At 36.4% G+C, this 23,938-nt stretch overlaps 1 protein-coding gene across 2 annotated transcripts in view; it reads left to right on the top strand.

The window, feature by feature from the left end:
• RERG (RAS like estrogen regulated growth inhibitor) overlaps window positions 1-22,939 on the top strand; it is a 110,417-nt gene extending 87,478 nt beyond the window's left edge. The window contains exons 3-5 of one of the 2 annotated variants that reach the window (XM_036252316.1): window positions 11,488-11,544; window positions 19,922-19,995; window positions 21,507-22,939. In XM_036252316.1, coding sequence (XP_036108209.1) covers window positions 11,488-11,544; window positions 19,922-19,995; window positions 21,507-21,914 — 539 coding nt within the window. In that variant the 3' untranslated portion in view covers window positions 21,915-22,939. Of the gene's footprint in view, window positions 1-11,487; window positions 11,545-19,921; window positions 19,996-21,503 lie in introns of both variants that reach the window. The other variant, XM_036252315.1, reaches the window with a different exon arrangement.
• Window positions 22,940-23,938: the final 999 nt, after the last annotated feature.

Raw genomic sequence — 23,938 nt, 5'->3', positions numbered from 1 at the left:
CGCGGGCAGCCTCCCCACCGACACACACACACACACCCCGAGGCTGGAGTCATAGGCACAGCCTGTACACCTCTGTGTGCCATCCAGGAATGAAGCAAAATTAGTATGGAGCAGAGGATACATTAAGCAGAATAACATGTAAGATCCTTGGTTCTTTATCAAACAAGGCATCCAGTAGGGCTCTATGAAATATTTCTCTGCTTCTCTGGGATACTTAGTCCCTTTGCACCACTTTTATGCCTCAAAAAAGTCCAAATATTTCCAGTTACCAAATTCTTATGTTCTCTAGTAATATAAGCATTGAAATATAAAATCAGACATTAACATACATGTTTTCTCTTACAGAAAAAAGTAAAAATTAAAAGTCCAAATTTGATATCCAATCTCTTAAAAATTTAGGAAATACTTAATACAACACAAATATTTTTATTTAAATATCATGCCTTGGTGTAAAGTATTATTTATAATTAAAATGACGTTACAAATTATTAAATTTAAAACTCTCATTTGGGAAATTTAGTAACTTATTTCTTAAGCATCACTCATAATTAAAATGAATAATAATTTTCAACTTCTATAAAACTGGTTTGAATTCTAGGGCACAGAATCCATAGCTTTTGATTTATTAGCCTTCAAGATACAAACGAAAAGACAAAACCACATCAGTTGATTACCATATTTCAAATTTAATTCTTCTTGTTTCTACTTTCAATTTAAATCCAGGAAGAATTTATTTTTATTCAATCATAGAAGTAATTTTTTAATTTAAAATAATGGTTTTTTTCTTGTTTTTACACTCTTCATAAGAATTCCCATACCTCTGCTTCCTGTCAAACATGGAAATTGCAAGTCACGGTCTTGCCAGTTTTCCCGCTCTCATTTTCTCATTTCTCATCCCCCTAGCTGTCACTATCAAATTAATCTTTAACTGAAAAGAGAAAACAAATACAGAGAGAGAGAGAGAGAGAGAGAGAGAGAGAGAGAGAGAGAGAGAGTCCATTTTCTGAACTGAAATGCCCTGAAGCTAGACTACCAGGCTAAGTTTCTCTAAGTTTTTAGAGAACAAGAGTGCTTCCTACTAATTATTGGTGATTACACCATTTTTCTTTAGGAAATTCTTTGCACAGAACAGTAACATTTATTCTGTAACTGACAGAGTGATATTTTTGTCAGATGCAGGATAAGTCAAAATTTTCTGGCTTAAACAAACACAATAATTTAAAAGCAATCCCTGGACCCCCATCTGGAACTGATTTACTTCTCATTTTAACTTCTGGCATTATAAAGGATCCACTTTTATATTGCATTAATTTTAAAATTTCCATTAAGTTGTTCAATGTCGTTGTTTTATGGAGCGTAATGGTTTTTTATGCCAATTTATTTTGACCAGCACAGGAATAGAGCAAGGGAGCAGGTGAAGTAAGGGGCGGGGATGGGACTGCTCCGGAAACTACAGCTATATGAACACATTTTGCTCCCATGGCTGATCTGTTTGTTTTTTTAGTTCAGCTAGAAATTTTGAGGAGTCGAGGTGGGGAGGACTTAGGAAGCAAGGGAGATCACCATGATATGAGTCTGAAAACAAAATTATGAGCTAAGTCCACTTCTCTTACTTTAAACTATCTAACTGGGACATCTTATACATGCCTAGTGCATTTACCAATTGCTACAAATGGTCACTCTGGCAATGATCACTTCCTCCGGCTTTAGGCTGTGATAACAACTGCCTGTGGGACAGTGTCAAGCAATGTCTGGGGCATGGTAGACATTCAGTAAACATATATTGAATGTATGAATGGAAGGATAGAGAATACATGGATGGATGGATGGATGGATGGATGGATGGATGGATGGATGGATGGATGGACGGAAGGACAGATGGATGGATGGGTAGATGCTATTTCTGTACCTGGATGTTTTTGCTAATGTCCCATGTTCAACAGGTTCCAATCTTACTTGGCTTTAACTCATTTTCCCATTATATTCTACCTCAGAGAATAATGATACACTAGAATTTTATTCCATATGGGCTAATCTGTCTTATTATTATTATTGTATTTATTTATTTATTTATTTATTTATTTATTTATTTATTTATTATGTTATAGATGTTTCTCTTTTTCCCCCCTGGACACCCTCCTTCTAGTCCCGCCCTTGCCTCACAGCATTGTGGTCTATGGTCATTGGTTATGCATACATGCATATAAGTTCTTTGGTTTATCTCTTCCCTCCCTCCAGACCTCCTCCTCTGAGGTTTATCAATCTGAACTCTACTCCTTTCTATGTCTTTGGGTCTGCTGTGTTCATCAGCTTACTTTGTTCATTATATTCTTCTTTACTCTCGACATCTAATCAATGGATAATTTTTATAGGTAACCAGATCAAATTGAGCCATTCCCCTGCTCAGAACTCCCATGTGCCTTTAGACTTCAGAGTAAAATCCAAGCTCCTCGATGTGACATTCGAGCCCCTTCACAGTCTGGGCTCTGCAGAGCCTCACAAACTGCCCCCCCTGTGGCTCCACCCACACACTCAACCTGCCCTACACAACATGTGATCCCTAACTGATCCAGATGCTCCCATGTCTAGGCCTTGGAACTTGATGCTCTTTGCTTGAAGTGCTCTTCCTAAATTAGAGAGCTTTCACTCACCCAAGACTCAGCTCACAATGTAGCTCTACTGTGAAGTCACTTCTGATATCTTACTTAGGGAATTCTCTAGTCTTGCTTTTTTCTGCTGCCTACCACAGTGTTGAATACGTATGTATTGATTAAATGAATGTGTGTAAAACTCATAAATGTGGGGAGGAAAGAAAGGTTTAGTGAGAGAGCCAAATGGATAAGCATTTGAAAATTATTAAATCTAGATATCAGTTTATTGACCTGAAATCTGATTTCTGTATACACATCTTTGCTCTGAGTCCCTCTCCTTAAGATCTGACATTTCAAGTCACACAATTTGCTGGGTTCTTTGACATCTCATTTCCAGTCCAGCCTATTTTTATCCCCTTTTAGTCCAGCCCCTCAATTCAAAAGGGCTTCAACTAGTGATCCTGAAATTCCAAAATGGCACATTTTTGTTCTCAGTTATCACTGATAGCTGTAAAGCCTGAACTTCAAAGAGCTCTCCCGGCCCTGCATGGACTACTAGGTCAGGTCTCAATGCTGCGATCTCCATGCTCCACTCTTTGACTTGAGGCACAATGGCCCATGTCTCTTGAAGGAGGCTGGAGTAGTCATAGAAAAAGAGGATTGCTAAAAAGAAGAATATGATCTTGGTAGAGGTAATGAGGAGAGACCCAGGAACAAGGTATGAAGGAACAAAAATATTGGAGCCAGGGGTGAGGGAAGAGGGAAATTGGGTTTGAAGACTTGATTTGACAGGAGAAGGATACTGATCCAGGTAAGGGAGGGAAGAAGGTGAAACCAAACTTTCTCTTGTATTTTGGGTAAACCTGGTTTGTTGTCTCTAAGATGCAACTGAAGCCGTCATAGGATCCACACTTCATATGTATCACTCTGCTTTTGTCTATTACATTTTCTCTTCTGGAAAATATTATTTTGTTTTGTTCCCTCTGAGGCACTAAATTCAGTAAGACTCACCTCAATCTGGCCTTCCTCCTTTCAGCTAGGCATCACAGGACTTAAGTAGGATAACATTCTAAATTACCCATGCATCTTTTCATTTCTCCCAGAACATGCAAAGATGCAGATCCTCAACTGCTCAAGAATAGGAACTGTATCTTATTTTCTTTGCTGTCTTTTCATTGCCTAAAACTGTTGCTGACATTCTGCTTTCGGTTGTTGAAAGAATGAACTTGTTAATGACTGAGGAGGCGAGTCAGGAGCAGTTGCTCATCACACACTACTTATGTCTGTATCATTATATTCTCGTTTTCCTCCTTGGCTGTGTCCTTGAAGACCTTTTCAAGAGAAAAACAAACATTTATATAAAAGTTTTCTTCCTGCCCCTTGAAATTCATGTTCTCTTTTGTGTTACCATGGTTTCTGGTCATGGATATACCCCCACTAAGGGTGAAGAAATCTAGTCGTGAACAGAAATGCACTTTTCAAAGCATGCCTCTCCATAAAATGAGTGTTCATATGGAAAACAAATTCCAACCATTCATAATTAAATTGTATTCATAGAGATACTAAACTATAGTGGTAAGTATTGGAAAAAGTATTCATTTTAAAATAAACAAACCTGAGTTCAATATCATTCTGTCACTTAACTGTTCTGTAAATTGGACAAATTTATTTACTTTTAAGTTCAGAGTTTTTTTGATATGTAAAATAGGAACATCAATTGCTGCTTTTAGGAGTGTTTCTGAGAAATAAATAAGCTTGTAGCCAGCATTCAGTATAAATTCCCCTTTTGATATTTGGCATTCCAGAAATTCCATTAGTGTTTTTGCATGTATTTAAAACATACCTAATAGTATTTTCTAACAGTATTTGTACACTTTAATCCAACAGCTAATAAGAAATGGATACTTAATTCCATAAAATTAACTTAATCAGGAAAAAACTATCACCAAAAATCTAGGGTAAAATCCCTTCATATAGGATGGGGCAAAAATAGGTTCACAATTGTGAATATACAAAATACAGAGTGTATTCTTGTGTTATTATTATTTATGAATTATTGTATTATTTTTTATACAAACAACAGCAAACCTAGTTTTGCTCTACCCTGTATTTGTAAACATGCTTACTTGTACTTCTCTGAAGTCTTTTGGCCACTGAAGGGTTAGAGTTAAACTGAGGACTGATAGGAGCGTGAGGTCAGGGTAGTGGCTTCCCCCTGGCCTAAGAGAAGAGACATGGTAGGTCCTGCCCTTCTCAGTCAATCAAGTTTGCAATGCGGGTGGACCAATCAGGTTGTCGTCAGTGGACATCTGAACTAGATGTTGAACCTGAGAAGTGGTGATATGTATTCAATGGAAATTCCACTTTAAAGCACATGTTTTATAGCCCTGGCCGGGTAGCTAAGTTGGTTAGAGTGTTATCCCTATATACCAAGGTTGTGGATTTAATCTCAGGTCAGAATCATACCAATGAATGCATAAATAAGTGGAACAACAAATCTCTCTCTCTCTCTCTCTCTCACTAATAAAACTTACTAATAAAAAATTAGTTTTTATTACTAATAAAAAATTAAAAACATGTTTTTTTCAAATAATAAAAACACACTACAGTACAGACCTGGGTACAAGAGTAATATGAGAACAAAATGATTTATGCAAATTTTAATTTTTCTTTATTCATTCCTCAAATATTTATTGAACACATATCACAAATCAGGAATACATACGCTAGCAATTGGAGGTCAAGACTAACAAGGCTCAATCTCCAACCTCAGATCATTCACAATTTGTAAGACATATGGAAATATAAATGAATATGTTAATCAGGTTATTCATGAATTGTATAAAAGAAATATAATGAAATACCAGAAATTTTTTAAGAACATAAGTCTAAAAAGTAACATTTGAAAGTCATTTTGAATTTCTCTTGAGTATATCTCAAATATTTTTAGTGTAATAATACCAATTGTGTTAATTTTCGTTTACCTTGAACAGTTCATGTCTTTCTAAAAGTTGATTTGTTGTACAGATCATATCTAATCAATGTTTATTTAAAAATATTATTCTGGTGCTTCTGATGTCTGCCTCTTCTTGATAATGACATCAGGAGTTATTTTGAATAACTAGGCCAGACTTGTTAACCTTTAGAAAATAGCATGACTATTTTAATGTAGAAATGCTTTTTAGCTCTTGGTTATAAATAGAATATTATTTTATTGAATTATTACATTGATGTCACTTGAAAGAATATTTCCATGGATTAAATTCTACTTAGTGAATTTTTCATTTTATATAAACTGGCTTTTATTGATAATAATAAAATTCAGCACCAGTAATACCAAAAGTAAACCACGTATGAGGAAGAATTTTGCAAGAAGGTTATACATTAGGCAAAATGAGGGAAATGTTCTTCTCTAGATTAACCATTAGACGTGTTTGGCTTATTTAGTGAAAAGGTATGGGTTTTCAGGCATGGAAAGAAAATTAGACATTTCAGAATGCAGAGACTTAACTATAACCTATCAAACATGTTAAACCTTAAAACTTCTAGAGAAACAAGACCTTATATCAGACTCCTAGAGGAAGTAAAGCTTATCAATACCACAATTTTATTTCTAAAGAAAACCCTGCTCATAAAAGTGGGCATGGAGGAACAGGGTATTCAAAAGAAAATCAGATCAAGTTTATCCTATTTTAATTAACTACAGAAGTATACTTTGTAAAAGCATAATGAAACAGCCAAGGCATTTCAGATGACACAGTTGTATAAGCTTTTAAGAAAAAGTTATAGAAGGATGGCTTGGTTCTGCTGTGAGTTCTGTTGTGTTAATTTTTCTGCGGATTCTCTCAGTGCCTGGATATTATTTCATGCTAAGGAGAGTAAGCTGTGACTTGGATTGATATACTTTTTCATCTACTTAGCAGGTATTTTTTTAGTCTCCTGTGTGCCAGACACTCTTCTAGACACTAGAAAACAGTGATAATGAAAACAAATCTCATGCCCTCGTGGAATATACATTCTAAGGAAGGAATCAAGTAAAATAACAATAATAAATAAGCATTCCAGTTGTTCTTATTCTTCTTATTATTGTTATTATCATTGGTGGGGGTAGAAGTAGCAGCGTATTTAGAGAATGCTTGACAGGGGGAGTGGCAGAAAATGACCTTTTTGCTTACTACCCTGGCTGCTGCTCATTCTGCCTTAGCCACACTGGCCCACTTAATGATCCTTGAGCATACCAAGCACACATTCCTCCCTTAGGGCCTTTGCACTGACTGAGCCCTCTTCCTGGATCACTACTTCCCCAGATGTCTTTCCTCAGATCTTTTGTATATCACCTTGTCAGTGAGGATTACCCTGGCACCCTGTCTGAAATACAACTCAGGTCTTCATCCCCCTAGTTCTGAATCCCCTGTACCCTACTCTATACTTTTACCCCATAGCAGGTGCTCACCTCAAATTTACTATGTAATTCATCATTTTTATTTTTGTATCCTCCTAGTAGAATATGAACTCTGTGAAATCAGGAATCTTAATCTGATTGCTGGATTAGTCCAAACACCTAAAAGAGAGCAGAGTACGTACTCAATGCATAAATAAGTGGAACAGCAAATCTCTCTCTCTCTCTCTCCCTCTCTCTCTCTCAAAAAAGAACTTACTAATAAAAAATTAAACACATGTTTTTTCAAATAATAAGAACACACTACAGTACAGACCTAGGTACAAGAGTAATGTGAGTACAAAATGATTTGTGCAAATTTTAATTTTTACTCATTCATTCCTCAAATATTTATTGAGCACGTATCAAAAATTAGAAAGTACACCAGCAATTGGAGGTCAAGACGAACAAGGCTCAATCCCCAACCTCAGATCATTCACAATTTGTAAGACATATGGGAATATAAATGAATATGTTGATCAGGTTATTCATGAATTGTATAAAAGAAATATAATAAAATATTTATCCAGTGAGATGAGCTCAGGGAGAATTGGGGCAAAGATGTGACATGAGATGGTTTACATTTTCACAAAGCCATTGGCTGCTGTGTGGAGAGAAGTTTAAGGGGATTCTGGGGTGCAGGTGAAGCAGGGACACCACTGAGGGATCCATGGTAATAGTGTTAACAGGTAAGACCATGAGATGAGGGTGGTAGCCGTGGAGGGGGTGAGAAGTGTAAGATGTATCACATGTGAAAATTGTATGCCATAATAAAATTAGAAGAAGATTGGGGGCTGAATAATAACTGATGAAGTCTTATAATTACATCAGTAAATTGTGAAATGTCACCTGCACACCTCAGTCATGATTTCAATAACAGTAGAGCCTTTAACTGATAGCACGTCCACAAATGTAAAATTATTTTCATTCTTTACACTAATGATTTAAATTCAAATGTTATTGAAAAATTAAATGTAGAAAACACATTTGTCTTTTCCATGAATAATCTGTGTATGAGAGAGAGACAAAGACACATTGTTGAATGTCAATTTTTTCAAAGTGGCTTTTATGTTTTTCAATGCACTTGAAATAGATGGAATTTGTAAACAAATGTATGATTCTATCATTAATGCAACCATCAAATAATGATCTGAATCTCTTTTAGAAGAACATAAAAAATGTTTATATTGATTTTGTTGGTTAAGCCCAGCATCACTGCCCTGCTGGAAGGGGGCGGTCTAAACTGAGCCATTAACCCAGAAGTCAGCAAGAACCATTTATCAACAACAAATGTCATATCTCAAAGGTATACCAGAATCATGTTCATATCAACAGAACAAATTTCTTAGAACAAAACCCCAGAGCTAATTTACTCCAATATTAGACAAAATTCTCACAAGCTTATTAATATGGCTTCTGAGTCTTTGGAATAATAAATGTAACAAAGTAGATGGATAGATAGGTTATTAAAGATAGTCTCAGTGACCATGGCAAAGAGAGAGAGAGAGAGAGAGAGAGAGAGAGAGAGAAATCCATGGCATTTGAGGGAGGAAAAAACTTGTATTTATGTGTATATTAAATATACATGAATATATAGAGTCAAAACTAAAAATATTCAAAGCCCCAGTTTGTTCTGCCTCAACCACTCTACAGCTTCTAACCATATGACTGCACAGGGAACTAATCAAATCTCTTAACTGAGATGCAGACATTTTTAAATGATTCAATTATGTGTAGTATTCTCCATTGTGAAAGGCGATGGAGTGTCTAAACATTTTAGAAACATTTCTTTGAGAAATGATGAAAGATGTGATGGTCTTGCAACTAGGGTACTTTCCAATGTTAGCTTTGTACAAACTTTTAATTTTAATAGTGCATTGCTTTAAGATGCCAGATAAATGCATTTTTATAGGTTGTAACCCTTCCAGTTAAAACTACATAGTCCAACAAAAGATGAAACTCTTTGACTACCGACGGCAGTTATGTTTACTGACGTGGTTGATTTAAAAACACAAAAAATGACCCTCATGGAGATGCTGGGAAATGAACTTGGGGACCTGATACATGCGAAGCAAGAGCTCTACCACTGAGCTACATAGTATATATATGCATAACACAGAGACAGACAACAGTGTGATGCCAGCCGAGGGGAAAAGGGGTGGGAGGTAAGTGGAGGTGGGCAAAGGGGAGGAAAACGGGGGTGGAAAGAGGCTTTGCTTGGGGCGATGGGCCCATGATGCAGTGTGCGGATGATGTTTTATTGACTTGTACACTTGAAACCTTATGGTTTTACAAAGCAATAAATTCAATTTTTTGAAAAAAGAACAGTAATAAGACTAGTTAATCAGTCTTTAGTGTTTTTTTCTTTCATGTCCCTAAAAACATTTTGGAAAACTACCTGCCTTTTTGCATATTTTTACTTTATATCTAACTATTTTTTTTTTTATGAATTTAAATAAGTACAAAGAGTGTAATAATTCTGTTGCATAAATATTGACATTTTAAAATAAGAATATTTATTTTACTCTTTTAAGTGTAGCCAATAGACTCTAAATGACATATCTAAGTGATATTCAACATCATCCTTTAAAAAAAAAAAAACATGAATAAACTCTTCTTCCATAGTTAGAAAAAAAATAAAAACAAAAATATCTGTCTGGTGCTTACTACTTCTTACATGTGAATAAAAAGACTCAGTTCCTCTCAAGAGAGTGAAGCGTGACAGACTGAAAACTGAGGATAAAACCACAGTGCCGTCCCTGTGGGAAGTATTGTAGGGTCAGTGGCCTCCTCCTTTAGGCACTGCAAAAATTTTGGCTCAAATCCAGCCTTACACTCTGTAATTAGAAACAAATTGCTACTTTTCGTCTCCAGCCAAGCCCTGTGTGCTTGTAGTCAATTTATGAGGTTCTCCTTCCAAATGTGCTCTCATGTAAGACACTGTAGTAGTGGGTATACGCCTCTGTTCATTCTAACACAGGCAATAGATAAAGGAAAGATTGACTAACTTTTAACTAATTAGTCTTATTTCTTTAAGGAATAACTTTAGACTGCTTCATACAGGGTGTTTCCATAAAAATAAAAATACCGAAATAATAAATATATTTTCAAGTATAAAATATAACAGACATTGATTCTTTAGTTAGTGTCAGTGGGATCCCAGGAAGACCATCCAGGGTCTTCAGACGGCTTGTGAGCTGCTGAAATTATGTACCAAACTGTGTGTATATCTATTTTTCCAATGCATGGGTCCTAAGCTTTCACTGTTTTTGTTTTTTGTTTTTTTTTTTTAGTCCTCACACCCGAGGACATTTTTTGATATTTTGTTCAGGTAGAGTGGGAGGGAGAGAGAGAGAGAGAAATATCGACGTGAAAGGGACACATCAAGTGGCTGCCACCCACATGATCCAACCAGGACCGGGGACAAACTGCAACCGAGGCACATGCCCTTAGCGGGAACTGAACCCGGGTCTCTCCAGACTGCAGGCCAACGCTCTAACCGCTGAGCCAAACTGGTCAGGGCTTTCATTGTATTTTTAAAGTGTTTATGATACTCCCCTCCAAAAAATGTCTTCAAAATATTGAAAAACACTATTTTCAGCTTTAAAAATGTTTAGCATCTTTCCCATCAACTTGTAAGGACAATAGAGTCCACATATCCCAGTACTTCTCTTTCTCCAACCCATCTTCTAGTGAAATATTATCAGATGGCCTAGGCCTGAAATTCAGTTTAGCACAGTGGATAAATTACAGACTTTGGAAACGAACTTCTTGAATGAAAATCCTGACTCAGCCACTAACTGGCTAGGTGAGCTCAATTAAATTAGCCTCTCAGAGCCTTGGTATTCTTATCTGAAAAATGGGAACAGTCTTAGTACCTGCCTCCTAGGGATGAAGTGAGGGTTGAGGAGATTGTGCAAATGAAGTGCTTAGCACAGTTCCGCATCCTGACCCTGACTTGCAGGATTTCAGCAACACTGCTTTTGTTGAGCATTTATGAGCCACTAATAAAATCCCTAATTTGGAATATTTTTTATAATATAAATAATCAGCAAGTGGTCTTATCACTACAGGAAAAATTATATGTCATTTGTAACTCTCCTTTATTAATCATTATCAATATTCAAACCTTAGACACCTGTATTGTGATACTTCATGTCTGAATTCATTGTTTGGCTAAAAGTTTTACACGTAAGCATTTTCACATTGTGATTTTTTAAATGTTTCTAACCTTGTGACTTAAAAACACAAATCTAAGCTGTTGATTAATGCATAATACACCCAGTATGAACTAGATAAGTAATCTGAATAAACATAAATAAATGTATTGGGTTTATATTCCAAGGAAATATAAAACAAATATAGTTTTATAGGCTATATCTCTTTCCTTACAAGGATAAAAACTATAAGAAAATTAATAGATTTGTTTGAAATGTTGCTCTTTTTTTCCCCCCACAGCTCTTGTAGTGAGATTTCTGACCAAACGGTTCATCTGGGAATATGACCCCACCCTTGGTAAGTCAATTTTATTTTCTTCTACTCTCCAGTCAAAATTTATGACCCAAAAGGGAGAATGGCATCTGTTGTGACATATTTAAGTACCTTGGAGATATTTTGAAAGTGCTTTGTTTAATCATGCAAAGAGTTGCTCTAAGAAATTAGACCTGTGTTACATGCCGTTCGTGGTTAGAAATCTGCATGGTTTTAATGCATAGATGAAGAATTCAGGTCCAGAGACAAGAAGGAAGTAGGTACCAATGATGCTCTTCCATTAAGAAATGTAGCATCATCCCAGCGGTAGACCGAGGATACAGTGGGTGTGGCTGGCTTGACGAGGGATTGAATGGTATGCTGAGAAGAGTATAACAGAAAAACAAGACTTGTTAATACTGTTTGGAAAAATGTATAAATAAATTGTGTTCCTTTCTCTCTTATCTCCAATGAATCTGCTTTAAGCCTATTTTAAAAATATAAAAGAAGCAAAAATTGATATATGTATCTTGAAAATAGTAATAATGTTGATGCATGAAGTGTTTATCACATGTAATTCTCATAGTTCAAAACAGAGTCTTTATTAGAAATATATTTAGTTATCTTCAAAATCATGCTAAAAACCCAAGGGCTCTAAGTTAAGCTTCAGACTTTACTCTGAATGAAGCCTTTGAGCTTTTGTTTGTTATGCCTCAGGACCCCAGTTGGTCTCCTAAAGGGCAACAGTTTTGAAATCCAGAGGAAGAGGGGAAAACATACATTATTTCACTGCCGGGCACCTGTCCCAGGCCAAGCTGGCCTTAGTCAGATGGTGAAATGGGCAGAGATGATTGATTCCTGGGTGCTTTTGTTTTGGGGCTGGTTTTTGTTGTTGCTGTTCTCACATATGTTCAGTTTAAAAGGCAACTGTTTCTCCCCTTGGGCCTCTTTCATTGCTTTACCCATTCATCCGACAAATGTTTGTTAAATGCCTCCTCTGTCAGATTAGTCTAGGTGCTGAGGGTAAACTAATAGGCAGGAAGAGGAAGTCTTGGCTTTTTCTGAGCTTATTTCTAGTAAAGAGAGAAGAGTCAGTACACGAATAAATGTATGTCAATAATAATAAGTGCTATGAAGGAAAATTGAACAGGGAAGGGGATAGAGTGATTTTATTGTTTATTTAATTTTAACATTTTAACTATCTGGAACATATTGTAGTGAGAAGTACAAGGTGAAGGCCTGACGTTTTTTCCAAATAGTTTACCAATTATTATCCCATTATTTATGAAATAGTCCCCACCTTTCCCCTCTACTTCCAACGCTGCCTTTTACACAGTCAGTCGTCCTTGATGTCGTGAGAGGTTGGTTCTATTATGTAAAATGACATAATATTTGCATATAACCTACACACAACCTCCCATATACTTTATCTCTAGTATTTTTAGTATTATAATACTAATACAATAGAAATAGTTGTTACACTGTATTATTTAGGGAATAATGACAAGAAAAAAACCTGTACATGTTCAGTACAGATGCACCATCATAGTACTATGTACTAACTACATAATACATGTTAGCAACACATAACTTTTTTCCAAATGTTTTTGATCCAAGTTGGTGGACTCCATGGATGCAGAACCTGCAGATACAGGTGTGTTGGACCATTTACATTTGGAGGCAGCTCTAGATTTGCTTTTCACATCCTACACCAGTACCACAGTCGATCATCGTGTGCTCTTTAGGACATGGTGCCCAGTAGAGAAAGTCTTCCTTCTTTACTCTTTCACAAAATTATCATGGCTACTCTCTCCGGTTTATTATTCCAGGTCAGCTTTTAAAATTCTATCATACCATGACATCATATTGAGTGAGAGCACATTAAAACTATAAATTTCTTGGGGAAGATTCACATCTTCTTGATACTCAATTTTTTAATCTAGGAGATCTTTACTTCTCTGTTTTTATGTAAATTGCTTTTCAACATCAATAATTTAAATATGTTTTTAATATAGCCACAATCTAATCTTAAAATGATGTATTTGGATCTAAAAATATATTTGATTTTTAAAAATCATTCATTATCTAGTGTTTGTTCCACTTAAGTAAATATTTTCTTCTTATACTTTTATTACTTGTATAAGCTTTACAAAGTTCCTGAGACTCTTAGTGATTTATGGTAGTTCAGTAGAAAAATACTAATTTTATTTAGTTATATCAGTACATCTCAACAAAAGATGAAGCTTACAAAATGATCTCATAAAAATTTTGAACTCTCTCTGAATATGTTCCAGTAACTAATGCTACTGTTTTAAAAAATAGGTGAACCATTTGTTTATTTTGTTCTTGTTTTATTCATTCTGGAAAACAACTGCTATTTATAGAATTCTGCCTGCATCCTTTCTCTGTAATGCAGGCTTCCTTCGCTAAGAATAATGTAACTTTATTGAGTGACCTTGTTCTGTGCTGCTCAAAAAGGGTTAGAGCTGCTAAGCAACAAGATCGTTGATCATATTTCTAGAATATCAAATATATGACTCACTCTCAGGTGAAGGTGTCATTAACTCATGTTGAAAGGTGGAATTGTGTGTGTGTGCATGTGAGAAGTCACGAATGTTCTAGCCGAGAGGAGTTCCCAATCCACTTGATCCTAGAGCAGTTGGCATTTCCTGGACTAAACTTCATACCATCACAGAGTTGCAAATTCACCACCAAAAGGGAAGGCTACATTAAAGAGCAAAGGTGGATACTTGAATTATCAGGGGGATCATTTCGTTAAGTATATAGTTGTCTAGCCACTATGCTGTACACCTGAAACTAATATAAAATAATATTGAATGTCAACTGCAATTGAAAAATAAAATTTTAAAGGGCAAAATGGACTTCAAAAGATAATCTTGAATTCTGAATTCAGTGCCTTCTTAGAGATATGAGGCAGTTTTTCCAACCTGTAACAGAATTATTGCTCCCCCGAGAAGCTGAAGACTGTGAACACCATTCAACATATTAACAAAAAGTAGAGTATGTATTGCTCTGAAATAATTCTGTGAAGGAAATGTTTGCTACTGTAGTAACAAGTGATTCCCAAACTTTTAGATTTCAGGATCCAGTGGTTTGGTCTTTGCTTTTATTTTGGTGTTTGTTTGTTTGTTTGTTTGTTTTTAATGGAGAGGGAATATCATAAGAATTACAATTAGGGATGGAAGCAAGGGGCAGAGGGTAAGGAAGAACTGAACTTGTGCCCTCAATAGGCACTTGCATTTCACAAAAGGAAATATTTTTAGCATTCAGGAGTGTTGAAGAATATAGCAGTATCTAAGAAAACTGTTCAATCATTTATTTACATTGAACAATGATAGTTTTCCCTAAATTTTTCTCATTTCACTGTGAATCCATGAAATCTTTGTCAGAGGCCAGAACTGGTCAATGGCCTATGAGATTTGGGACTTAGACCATCTAATCAGGAAAACGTCTTGATGGCGGCATCAGCGTTCTTCTGGTTGCAAAACAATAGGATCCATGTTCTGATTGGAACCTAGAAGAGAACTGAATCTCAGAGCCATATTATAGTCTGAAAATGCCCAACATGGCAGAGAATACAGGCAAAAGCTTAGATTGTGTGTGTGCGTGTGTTTGTGTGTATTGGGGGCACTCGGAGAGAGAGATTGCATTTCAGCACTGACCACTACTTCTGCCCCAATAACGCACCCTGCTCTGTGCTTGAATGGATCATGGTATCTATCTGGTCAGTAAAGACTCAAACCAGAATGAGGGTAAGAATTTAAAGATATACTGTACCCAATATTGATTTTATTTTGTGATTGGTTCTTCCTACCTGCATTACATCCAGTTCCCTCTGCTTGGAAAGGCTCATACAAAGAGAAGGACACACCCAGAACAAATCTCTCAGCCAAATACCCAAGCAAAAGTACTTGACCAACTGAAAGAACTATTTAATCGTTCTTTAGTATTGGCACAGAAAGGAACTTTGAGATCAGCATTTGACAAATGAGAAAATGAGCCCAACCAAGTAAATGTACCCACAATTATGTGGCTAGTTTGTGGTTAGACCAGCAATAGAATTCAAGTCAGTACAATTTCCACTCTAGCATAAATCAACGTTACTAACTGTTGTTGTTACTGTATTGGCCAATTGTCCATATTATGTCAAAATTAACAAAACTAAACTAGTGAAAGGATTAGCCATGTACAGCATTCTTTTGATCATCAATTTCTGTTAGAGTATATAAAATATACTTTTATTTATAAGAATTTTATTGAATTTAGGCTTTAAACTGTGTATCTCTCATGTACAGTGCAATGCAGACATCATATCTAATATGCCCGATTCCATATTAAAACTAGCATAGGTCTTACAGTACACAACATTTTGGTTCATTTAGAAACACCTCTAAAACAATCATCCCCCTACCCTTCATTAAAATGACTCAAAATGTCATTTTTTGTTAGTCTGAGACAAATGAAATGTGTTTCTATCCTCCAAATGCACACACATTTTATTTAATGATCTAAGATAAAGAGTAGAGATTGGTTTCAAAAAGCACCTGATACAATTTTTAGAATCATCTTTAGAAGAGCGAGCATGTGGGTGTACAACCTTCCGCCTCTGAGCCACACATTCACTGCTTTACATGTAGTCAGGGGTTCCTAACGAAGCAGAGAACAGACTCAAAGGAAAAATGCTGAACATGGCATGAAACCAGCACTCAGCTTAGGTTAAATGACTGCTGCCACCCGAGGCTAAGTCAGTGGCAGACATTCCCTCATTTCCTGCATTTCATCGTTTTCATTTCAGTTCACAAACAGCCAAAGAATCACACAACTTCATGCAATTTTCATTATACTCTCTTTCCCCCTACTGCGGTCTTCTGTGGTTGAAATACATATCCTATTTATCATGGAAGCAGCAGAGAAAAATGTCCCTGTCTGTCAGACTTCTGGTGCACATAGATGGAATGGAGCCCAGACGTCTGTTTTCCAGGCTCCAGAGCTGGTGCCAGTCCTTTGGAGAGGGAAGGCAGCACCAAGGTCACAGAGGACAGCGGGGGAAACCAGACGCCTGGATTTCTCTGTGTGTGCCGTCCTCTGGGCCTCTCCGCCCCAGGCTGGAACTCAGGGATGAAAAAGGAAATAAATGAGAGAACACCTATAGATGAGTCATTGCTATCAATGGTATTTCAGAGCATTAAATCATGCAAACCAATATTCTCCCATTTAACTTAAAAGAGTAGGGGGTGGAATGTTGTAGAACTGAGAATCGGACATACAACGTATGGATTATGTATTCTAGGAGAATGACAACAATGTAAGATACACTTATTAACATATATTGAATGTAATCTCATTTTTAAATTTTAATTTTCAGAAGATATGGCAGCAATGTGCCATGCCTGTGACAATTGTCACTATACAGGGCTGCTGGCAGTCCATGCTACTTAGTTACGCCTACTTGCTGTAGTTCGTATTTTGAGTACATTATATTTACTGCAAAGTAACATAAAACCCTGGTCAAAAAAGAACTGTAAAATAGTTGATGAGATGAAGAAATGAAAGCAGAAACATGAAATAAATAGGGAAAAAACTAAAAGTGTTGGCTTACCAACTACGCTGATGGTTGGTTATTAATTGGTGAGTGACTTGGGTAGTTTATATGCAAATAAATGAATTACATTAATACTTAAGTTGATCACGCTGTTCTGTTCCTGGCACCATGTCATATATGTGAAACCTTCGTTTCACTTTATTTTTCCCACATCCCCTATTCTGACACCATTGCCCTACTCTTTCTCATAGAAATATAATCCAGTATGTTTGTAATTGAGCGTAGTGGTTAAAAGCCTGGTTTTCTAAAGCCAGTCATCCTGGGTTCCAATCTCAGCTCTACCACTTACCACTGTGTGACCTTCAGCAAGTGTTTTAATGCTGTTGTGCCTCAGTTTCCTCATGTAAAATGGAGTTAATGGTAATATACACTTCATGAGATACTTGTGAGAATTAAATGAGTTAATATAAGTAAAGAATTTGGAATAATTCTTGTTCAGATGGTGAGCAGTGCGTGCTAGTTGACATGTTTTTGAAGAAAGTATTTTTTTTGTGTGTGTATACATTTTAAACTTATATATGTTTTGTCTTCTATAGATCTGCCTAGAAAGGTAATCGTGTGACTATTTTCCCTTTAGTCCTATAAAGTGTTAAATCACATTGATGGATTTGAAACACTCTCTGCATTCCTGAAATAAACTCTACTTGACTATGTCCTTTTCTCATTATATCTGTTGGATTCAACTGAATAATATTTTATTTAGAATTTTTAAATCTATGTTCAAGAATGAAATGAGCCTACAATTTTCTTTTGTCTCTTATTTCTCTTGTAATACTTCTTATGAGAGTCAGAATGATGTCCTGTGACAGGAATTGGGTGGCTATCCTTTTATTATTTTCTATAACAACGTGTTCAGTGCTTACTAGGAATGTCCTATAAAGCCAGTTGTGTGTAATTGCTTTTTATGATTAGGAGAGATCTACAACTAGCATTTAAATGTAGTTACTGTCTATGATCTAGTTAAATGTTCTGTTTTTTATTGCTCCAATCTATGCATTTTTGTCTTCCAGAATTTATCAGGGTTTGAAATTTGTTGGTATACCCTTCATAATATTATTTTATTTTATTTCATCAAAATATGTGGTTATTTCCTCTTTTTGTGCTAAATTCTGTGTGATTACACCTTCTCTCTTAATTTACTAGGTAGCATTGCCATGTTTCTACCTCTCCTCCGACCTCTTTTTTTTTTTTTTTAACTTTTTTTTCAAGCACCATGTTTTGGGTTTGCTATCCTTATCTAACTCTTTCCTGCTGTTTTCTCTTTTACTTCTTTCTGCATATCTTCTTGGATTTATCCAACTTTCCCCTTCTAATTAGTTAAATTGAATACCTACCTGTCTTGTTTTCTGTTATTTCTTTTAATTATCTCATCTTCTAGAATAAGACAAGTACATTGGCACCTGCCTTTGGTCTCTTCCCCTGCATCCTCCCTAATATATTGGTATTATCTAGAATTGTAACTCTGGGTTGCTTTTGATGTCGTTTTATTGTTTTGTTTCTCTCCATTGGGATCTTGAATTCACTTGAATTCACTGTTGAGAAATCCAGTGTCATTCTGAGTCATGTCCTTTTGTAGGTGATGTGTTTTTTTCTTCTGGATCCTTTTACATTTTCCTCTTTGTCTTTGATATCTCATATTATGCTGTAATGGGTTGAGATACCGGACTTCTTTCTTCACGTTTCCCGTTAGTCCTTTTGTTCTGAAGTTTCTCAATAGCTCTCATTCTGGGAAACTCTCTGTTATTACAACCTTGAATGTTTTCACCCCTCTAGGTACTAAATTCTCTCTTTGAGACTTGTTTTATAAGAGATAATAATATGTCTGTTTCTTTTATCTATATCTCTTATATTTTACTTTCATGTTTTTCTTCTTATCATTTACTGGTATCTTGTGGGAGACTTCCTCAACTTACCTTCATCAACTCAGTTACTCATTTGTTTATTTCAACCATTCTTTATTTCAACCATTGTAGTTTACGTATAAAGCAGGAGTAGCATTTGGTACTTATTTTAACCTCTGGTTTCTATTTCATGTGGTGAGGGGCACATTGAGAACCTCCCAAAGCTCTTGCACCTGCTAACACCTCATCCCAGTAGAGCTTGGGGGCCACTCTCCAACTAGTGCTGAGCTGCCATCATTTTCTACCCTGAAGAGGCAAGATGAGCAAGAGAATTCTGCTTTGCTCCACCTCCCTCCATGCTGCCCAGACCTCCTGTACTTTTCTCACCAATCCCACAAACACCAGGGCCCAACCACCTTCTACTGTCATAAGGATGTCTCAGAACTTCACATGGTCATTTTTCACATAGATCACTGTCACCTTCTCCTAATGTCTATTGCATTTCTAGGGTTGAGGTCTGGACAGAAATAAGCAGCTCCTGCTTATATGTCATCTTGTCAGTGACAAGATTAACAGTGATAAATAGTGATTTCCCAAAACTGGGTTTTTAGTATCAAGGCAGAATGCATTTTTAGGAAAAACTCTCATTTTAGGATGTGGAGGCCTCATTTCAGAAGGAAGAGAGCATCAGGGAGCTGGCCTTGTAGGAGAATAAAATGAGCAAAGAGGCAAAGAGACTCTCACGTGCTATCCCCTGCAAGTCGGTAACTGGTTGCTTCCAGGAGATGTAAGAGTGTAAAGATGGCACATCCTTGTACATCCACTCTTTCCTTCCTAGTGTGCACATACCCTTGTACTCCAAACAGACATACTCCTGTGACAAATCTGTAATTTTAAGATCAAGTCAAACCATGATCTTATTTACATTTTCATCTTCTTTTTTTGTTCATTCCCTCAGAATCAACCTACCGACACCAAGCAACCATCGATGATGAAGTTGTCACCATGGAGATACTAGACACTGCTGGTCAGGTGAATAAGGAGTTCATCTAAAATATTTTCTGGAGCAAATAAAAAGAAGATGTGCATAATATAAACAAAAGACAGTTTCCTACAGTTAACTCATGATGCGTAAAGACTTTTTTCTTTAGTTGTCTAAGTATTTATGTATCACCATATTTACAACAACCTGTGTGTACATCCTTATGCAAATTACCCAGTACTTCAAGGGGGGGTGTTGAAAATACCATAACATTCACATTGCCCACCTAAATTTTGGGGTAACTTGAAAGATATTAGGAGATTTTTGTGGTTAAGTGTTTGGAAATGCTCTGATAAAGTTAAACAGGAATCTTTACCAGAGAAGTTCTCAGAGCCTTTATTATGCTTCTGTGTAAGGTGACTCTTTAAGGGATTTAGTAAACATTATATTCCAAATTTATGTGATTTCAGAATCTTTTTCAGAATATTTTATTTTAGGAACCTGTCCTGGAATATTCTTTCTAGACTCACTATATCCTATTGAAAATGTGAGTCATATCATTGAACAGTAACAATTTATTTTAAAAGGAAACTAACATGAATTCACTTTGAGGTCAGTCAGTTCTGAGATTACAAATGGGTTCATAGTTAGGTTTAGTTCCCAAAGATAGGAATGACCACTGGAAATGAGAAGTAGGAAACTGAAGGATTCCATGGTGCTAATCAGTAACCTGTGACCCCCAAAAAGACTGGAATTAAAGTATTTAATCCAAGAAATGTTCTTGAGTATATTTCACATCACCACCTGTTTCTGATGTATGCTCTCACCTTCTACCCAGAACTGATTCTAGAGAGAGGCAGCAGGGAGGTACATGTCTGCTGAAGTCCTTTGAGCTCATGAAAGCAACAATACATTTTCAAATCACAGGCGCTGCTTTTGAAAATCACTTCAAATGAGTTTCTGTCATTATTGGGACTGCATAATATTTGGGGGGAATTGAGATAGGGTGGAGAAAGCCAAAAGCCCCTGGCTGTGACTTTCTATACAATTACTCAGTTTTTCTGCTCCTGGTGGTTTATTGTCCATAATCTGAAGAATGAAGAGATCAAACAGAAAACAAACACACAAAAATCAAAAAAGCCATTTCACTAAGCTGTGCCTCTAATTCTGATCTCTAAGGGGTGAGGTAAAGTATACTTTGTTACCTGTTTGCTGATTTCTTAATTATGATGAAAGTCTCAGAGGCAATGTGCTCCACTAAGATACTTTCTTTATAGTTCTCGTGACTAAAGGTTTAATGATGTGGCAGGAAAAATTAGAAGCAGAAAGTTAAGGTCTATGCAGATACAAAATGTTTAGTTCCCTGAGATACCTTGCTATGGGTAAGTAATATTTCTATTCCCTACAGATTGAGAGGGTAAGCCTGTACAGGCAAAATATCATGCAAGTTTAATGACACTGAATAGAAATAGTAATTAAGGAATCACTATTAAGATGAGCAGCATCTATATATTGGGATTACTTCCAGGTGCCCTGACCGCTGTGTTTTTCTGGTCAGCAGGAAGACACCATTCAGAGGGAAGGACACATGCGATGGGGAGAAGGCTTTGTGCTAGTCTATGACATTACTGACCGAGGAAGTTTTGAGGAAATGCTGCCCCTTAAGAACATTCTGGATGAGATCAAAAAGCCCAAGAATGTGACTCTCATCTTGGTTGGAAACAAAGCTGACTTGGACCACTCCAGACAGGTCAGTACAGAAGAAGGGGAGAAGTTGGCTACGGAATTGGCATGTGCTTTCTATGAGTGTTCTGCCTGCACCGGAGAAGGGAACATCACGGAGATATTCTATGAGCTGTGTCGAGAGGTGCGTCGCCGGAGGATGGTCCAGGGAAAGACAAGGCGTCGCAGCTCCACCACGCACGTCAAGCAAGCCATCAACAAGATGCTAACCAAAATCAGTAGTTAGGCAGCTTCATTCTTGCGCAGGTCCTACCGAGGTGGGTCGGGTAATTGGAAACACTTTCTTGCCCTTTTCCCTTTTTTATGCCCCCAAATAAAAGAAAAGACTCCATTCCTTGTTCTGACTCTGAGAAATGTCTGGGCTTCCCCCTTGTTTGCAGCCTCCTGTATGTTGAGAAGTTATAGAATGTTTTATGCAACTTTAGCGCTGACTTACTCCCTTTCCTGCTTGAATAAGGTACACGTTATTGCAGTTTGAACATGTAATCACCAGAGAATCTGAAATGGCTGCATTCATATTAAGCTATTTTTAGGCATCTTCACTTTGCTTCAGTAGGTTGAATTCTTTGCAGAGGCGTTTTTATATTCCATTTCTTGTCAAAGACCACAAATGATCACCTTAGAAGTCTATGAGAATAGAAAATACAGTGAAAATGCAGGAAGAGTAGCTGCAATATCGGAGCAGGGAATCAAGTCCTAGTTCCTATTTGAAGCAAGGATTTTCTGAATTATCTTAAATTATCTAGTTTTTCTTTCATCTTTATTTTGTTCTTAGATTCAAACATGTGCTCAACAGGTTTTCCATTTGTAATAGAGAGTTCCATTTCAATTTGAGTTGGTTCTCTCAGTGATCTATTGATCATCACACCCTAATTCTTTTTGTAGCTCCAACAAGATTTCATTATAACAGAGGCAACAGGACCCCTTAATTCAGAACCTGCTGGTCCCTTTATCACAAGCGCACAGTGAGGTAAAGACACTAAGACTCTTTTCACCAAACCCTGACTCTATTGAATGCTAACAGAGGGTTTAGAATTAGAGATGTCTGATTCATTTCTCTCTCCACTTATCACCTTAGCAGAAAGACAACAGTCCAAAAAGCAGGAAAATTAAGCATGAAGCTAAACTACCCTTAGGTTGGGGAGCCAAGGTTCTGTGCCGGACATAGTAAGAAAAATTAGCCTCTGATTCATTGAGTTGGTTACATGACTTCTTCTAATACAAGATGGGCAAAAGTAGGTTTACAGTTATTCATGTGGAAAATAATACAATAATTAATAAATAACAAAACATAACAATTATGTTTTATGTACTCATAACTGTAAACCTACTTTTGCCTCACCCTGTATTTTGGATAAATTAATTCATTTAAGAAAATTCAGGAAAAAAGATGGGTGATTAAAGTTCACTATACCAGAATAAATTCATATAAAACAGATTCTTATATTATGAAAATACACAGTCTACAACTGATAAAACTTTATGATTCTTTTTTTCCTTATTCTGCCCTCATATATCAAGACTTAGGCACTTTATTTTAGAAAAAAATATATATCTTTTACCTATGTGTGTATTTATGCATAAATATATGTATAAAAATTTGTAAGAGTTGGAGGCTTTAATTCACCAAATGCATTTGGACAACTTGGTGTAACTATTTTGTGTGAATATAATAAAAAGCATAATTTTCACATTCTCTCACATTAGGGCAGTCTTTCTTGTGATAACATGAAATGTTTATAATTTTAAGAGATACTTGAGGGGACAATCAAATTGTAGAGTTGAGGAATCAGTGAATGTGATATAAAAAAATAGGCTCAGTTCATAATAATAACTACTATTTTTTGGAGCGCTCAGGTGCTGTTTCGGGCACTCTATGTATTACCTCATCAAATCTTCGCAATAATCTCACGCAAGAGAGAGTACTATGATTTCTATTGCAGGGAGGAAGAAATTGAGCCATAAGAAAAAACAAGTTTACATCACTATTTAGAGAGGCAAAGTCAGACCCTGGAGCCCATACTGGTATTAATAAAATATTAACAGACAGAGACATGACTCCTGTTCCTGAGCCATGGAGATGAAGACACAGGAAGGAGAAGTTTCGGGAAAGACTTGCCTCCTTCGTGTTTTCATTCATTCGTGAACAAATGTTTATATACATTTATATACATTTGTTTATATACATTTGTTATATAGCTTGACACAAGTTGGTTCATTTGATTGTGTCTGAGCTGAACCTTGAAGAAT

Source organism: Molossus molossus, unplaced genomic scaffold, assembly GCF_014108415.1.
Source record: "Molossus molossus isolate mMolMol1 unplaced genomic scaffold, mMolMol1.p scaffold_m16_p_10, whole genome shotgun sequence".
Taxonomy (NCBI): domain Eukaryota; kingdom Metazoa; phylum Chordata; class Mammalia; order Chiroptera; family Molossidae; genus Molossus; species Molossus molossus.
The sequence above is the reverse complement of the archived record's forward strand: the minus strand, read 5'-3'. Positions and strand labels throughout refer to the sequence as shown.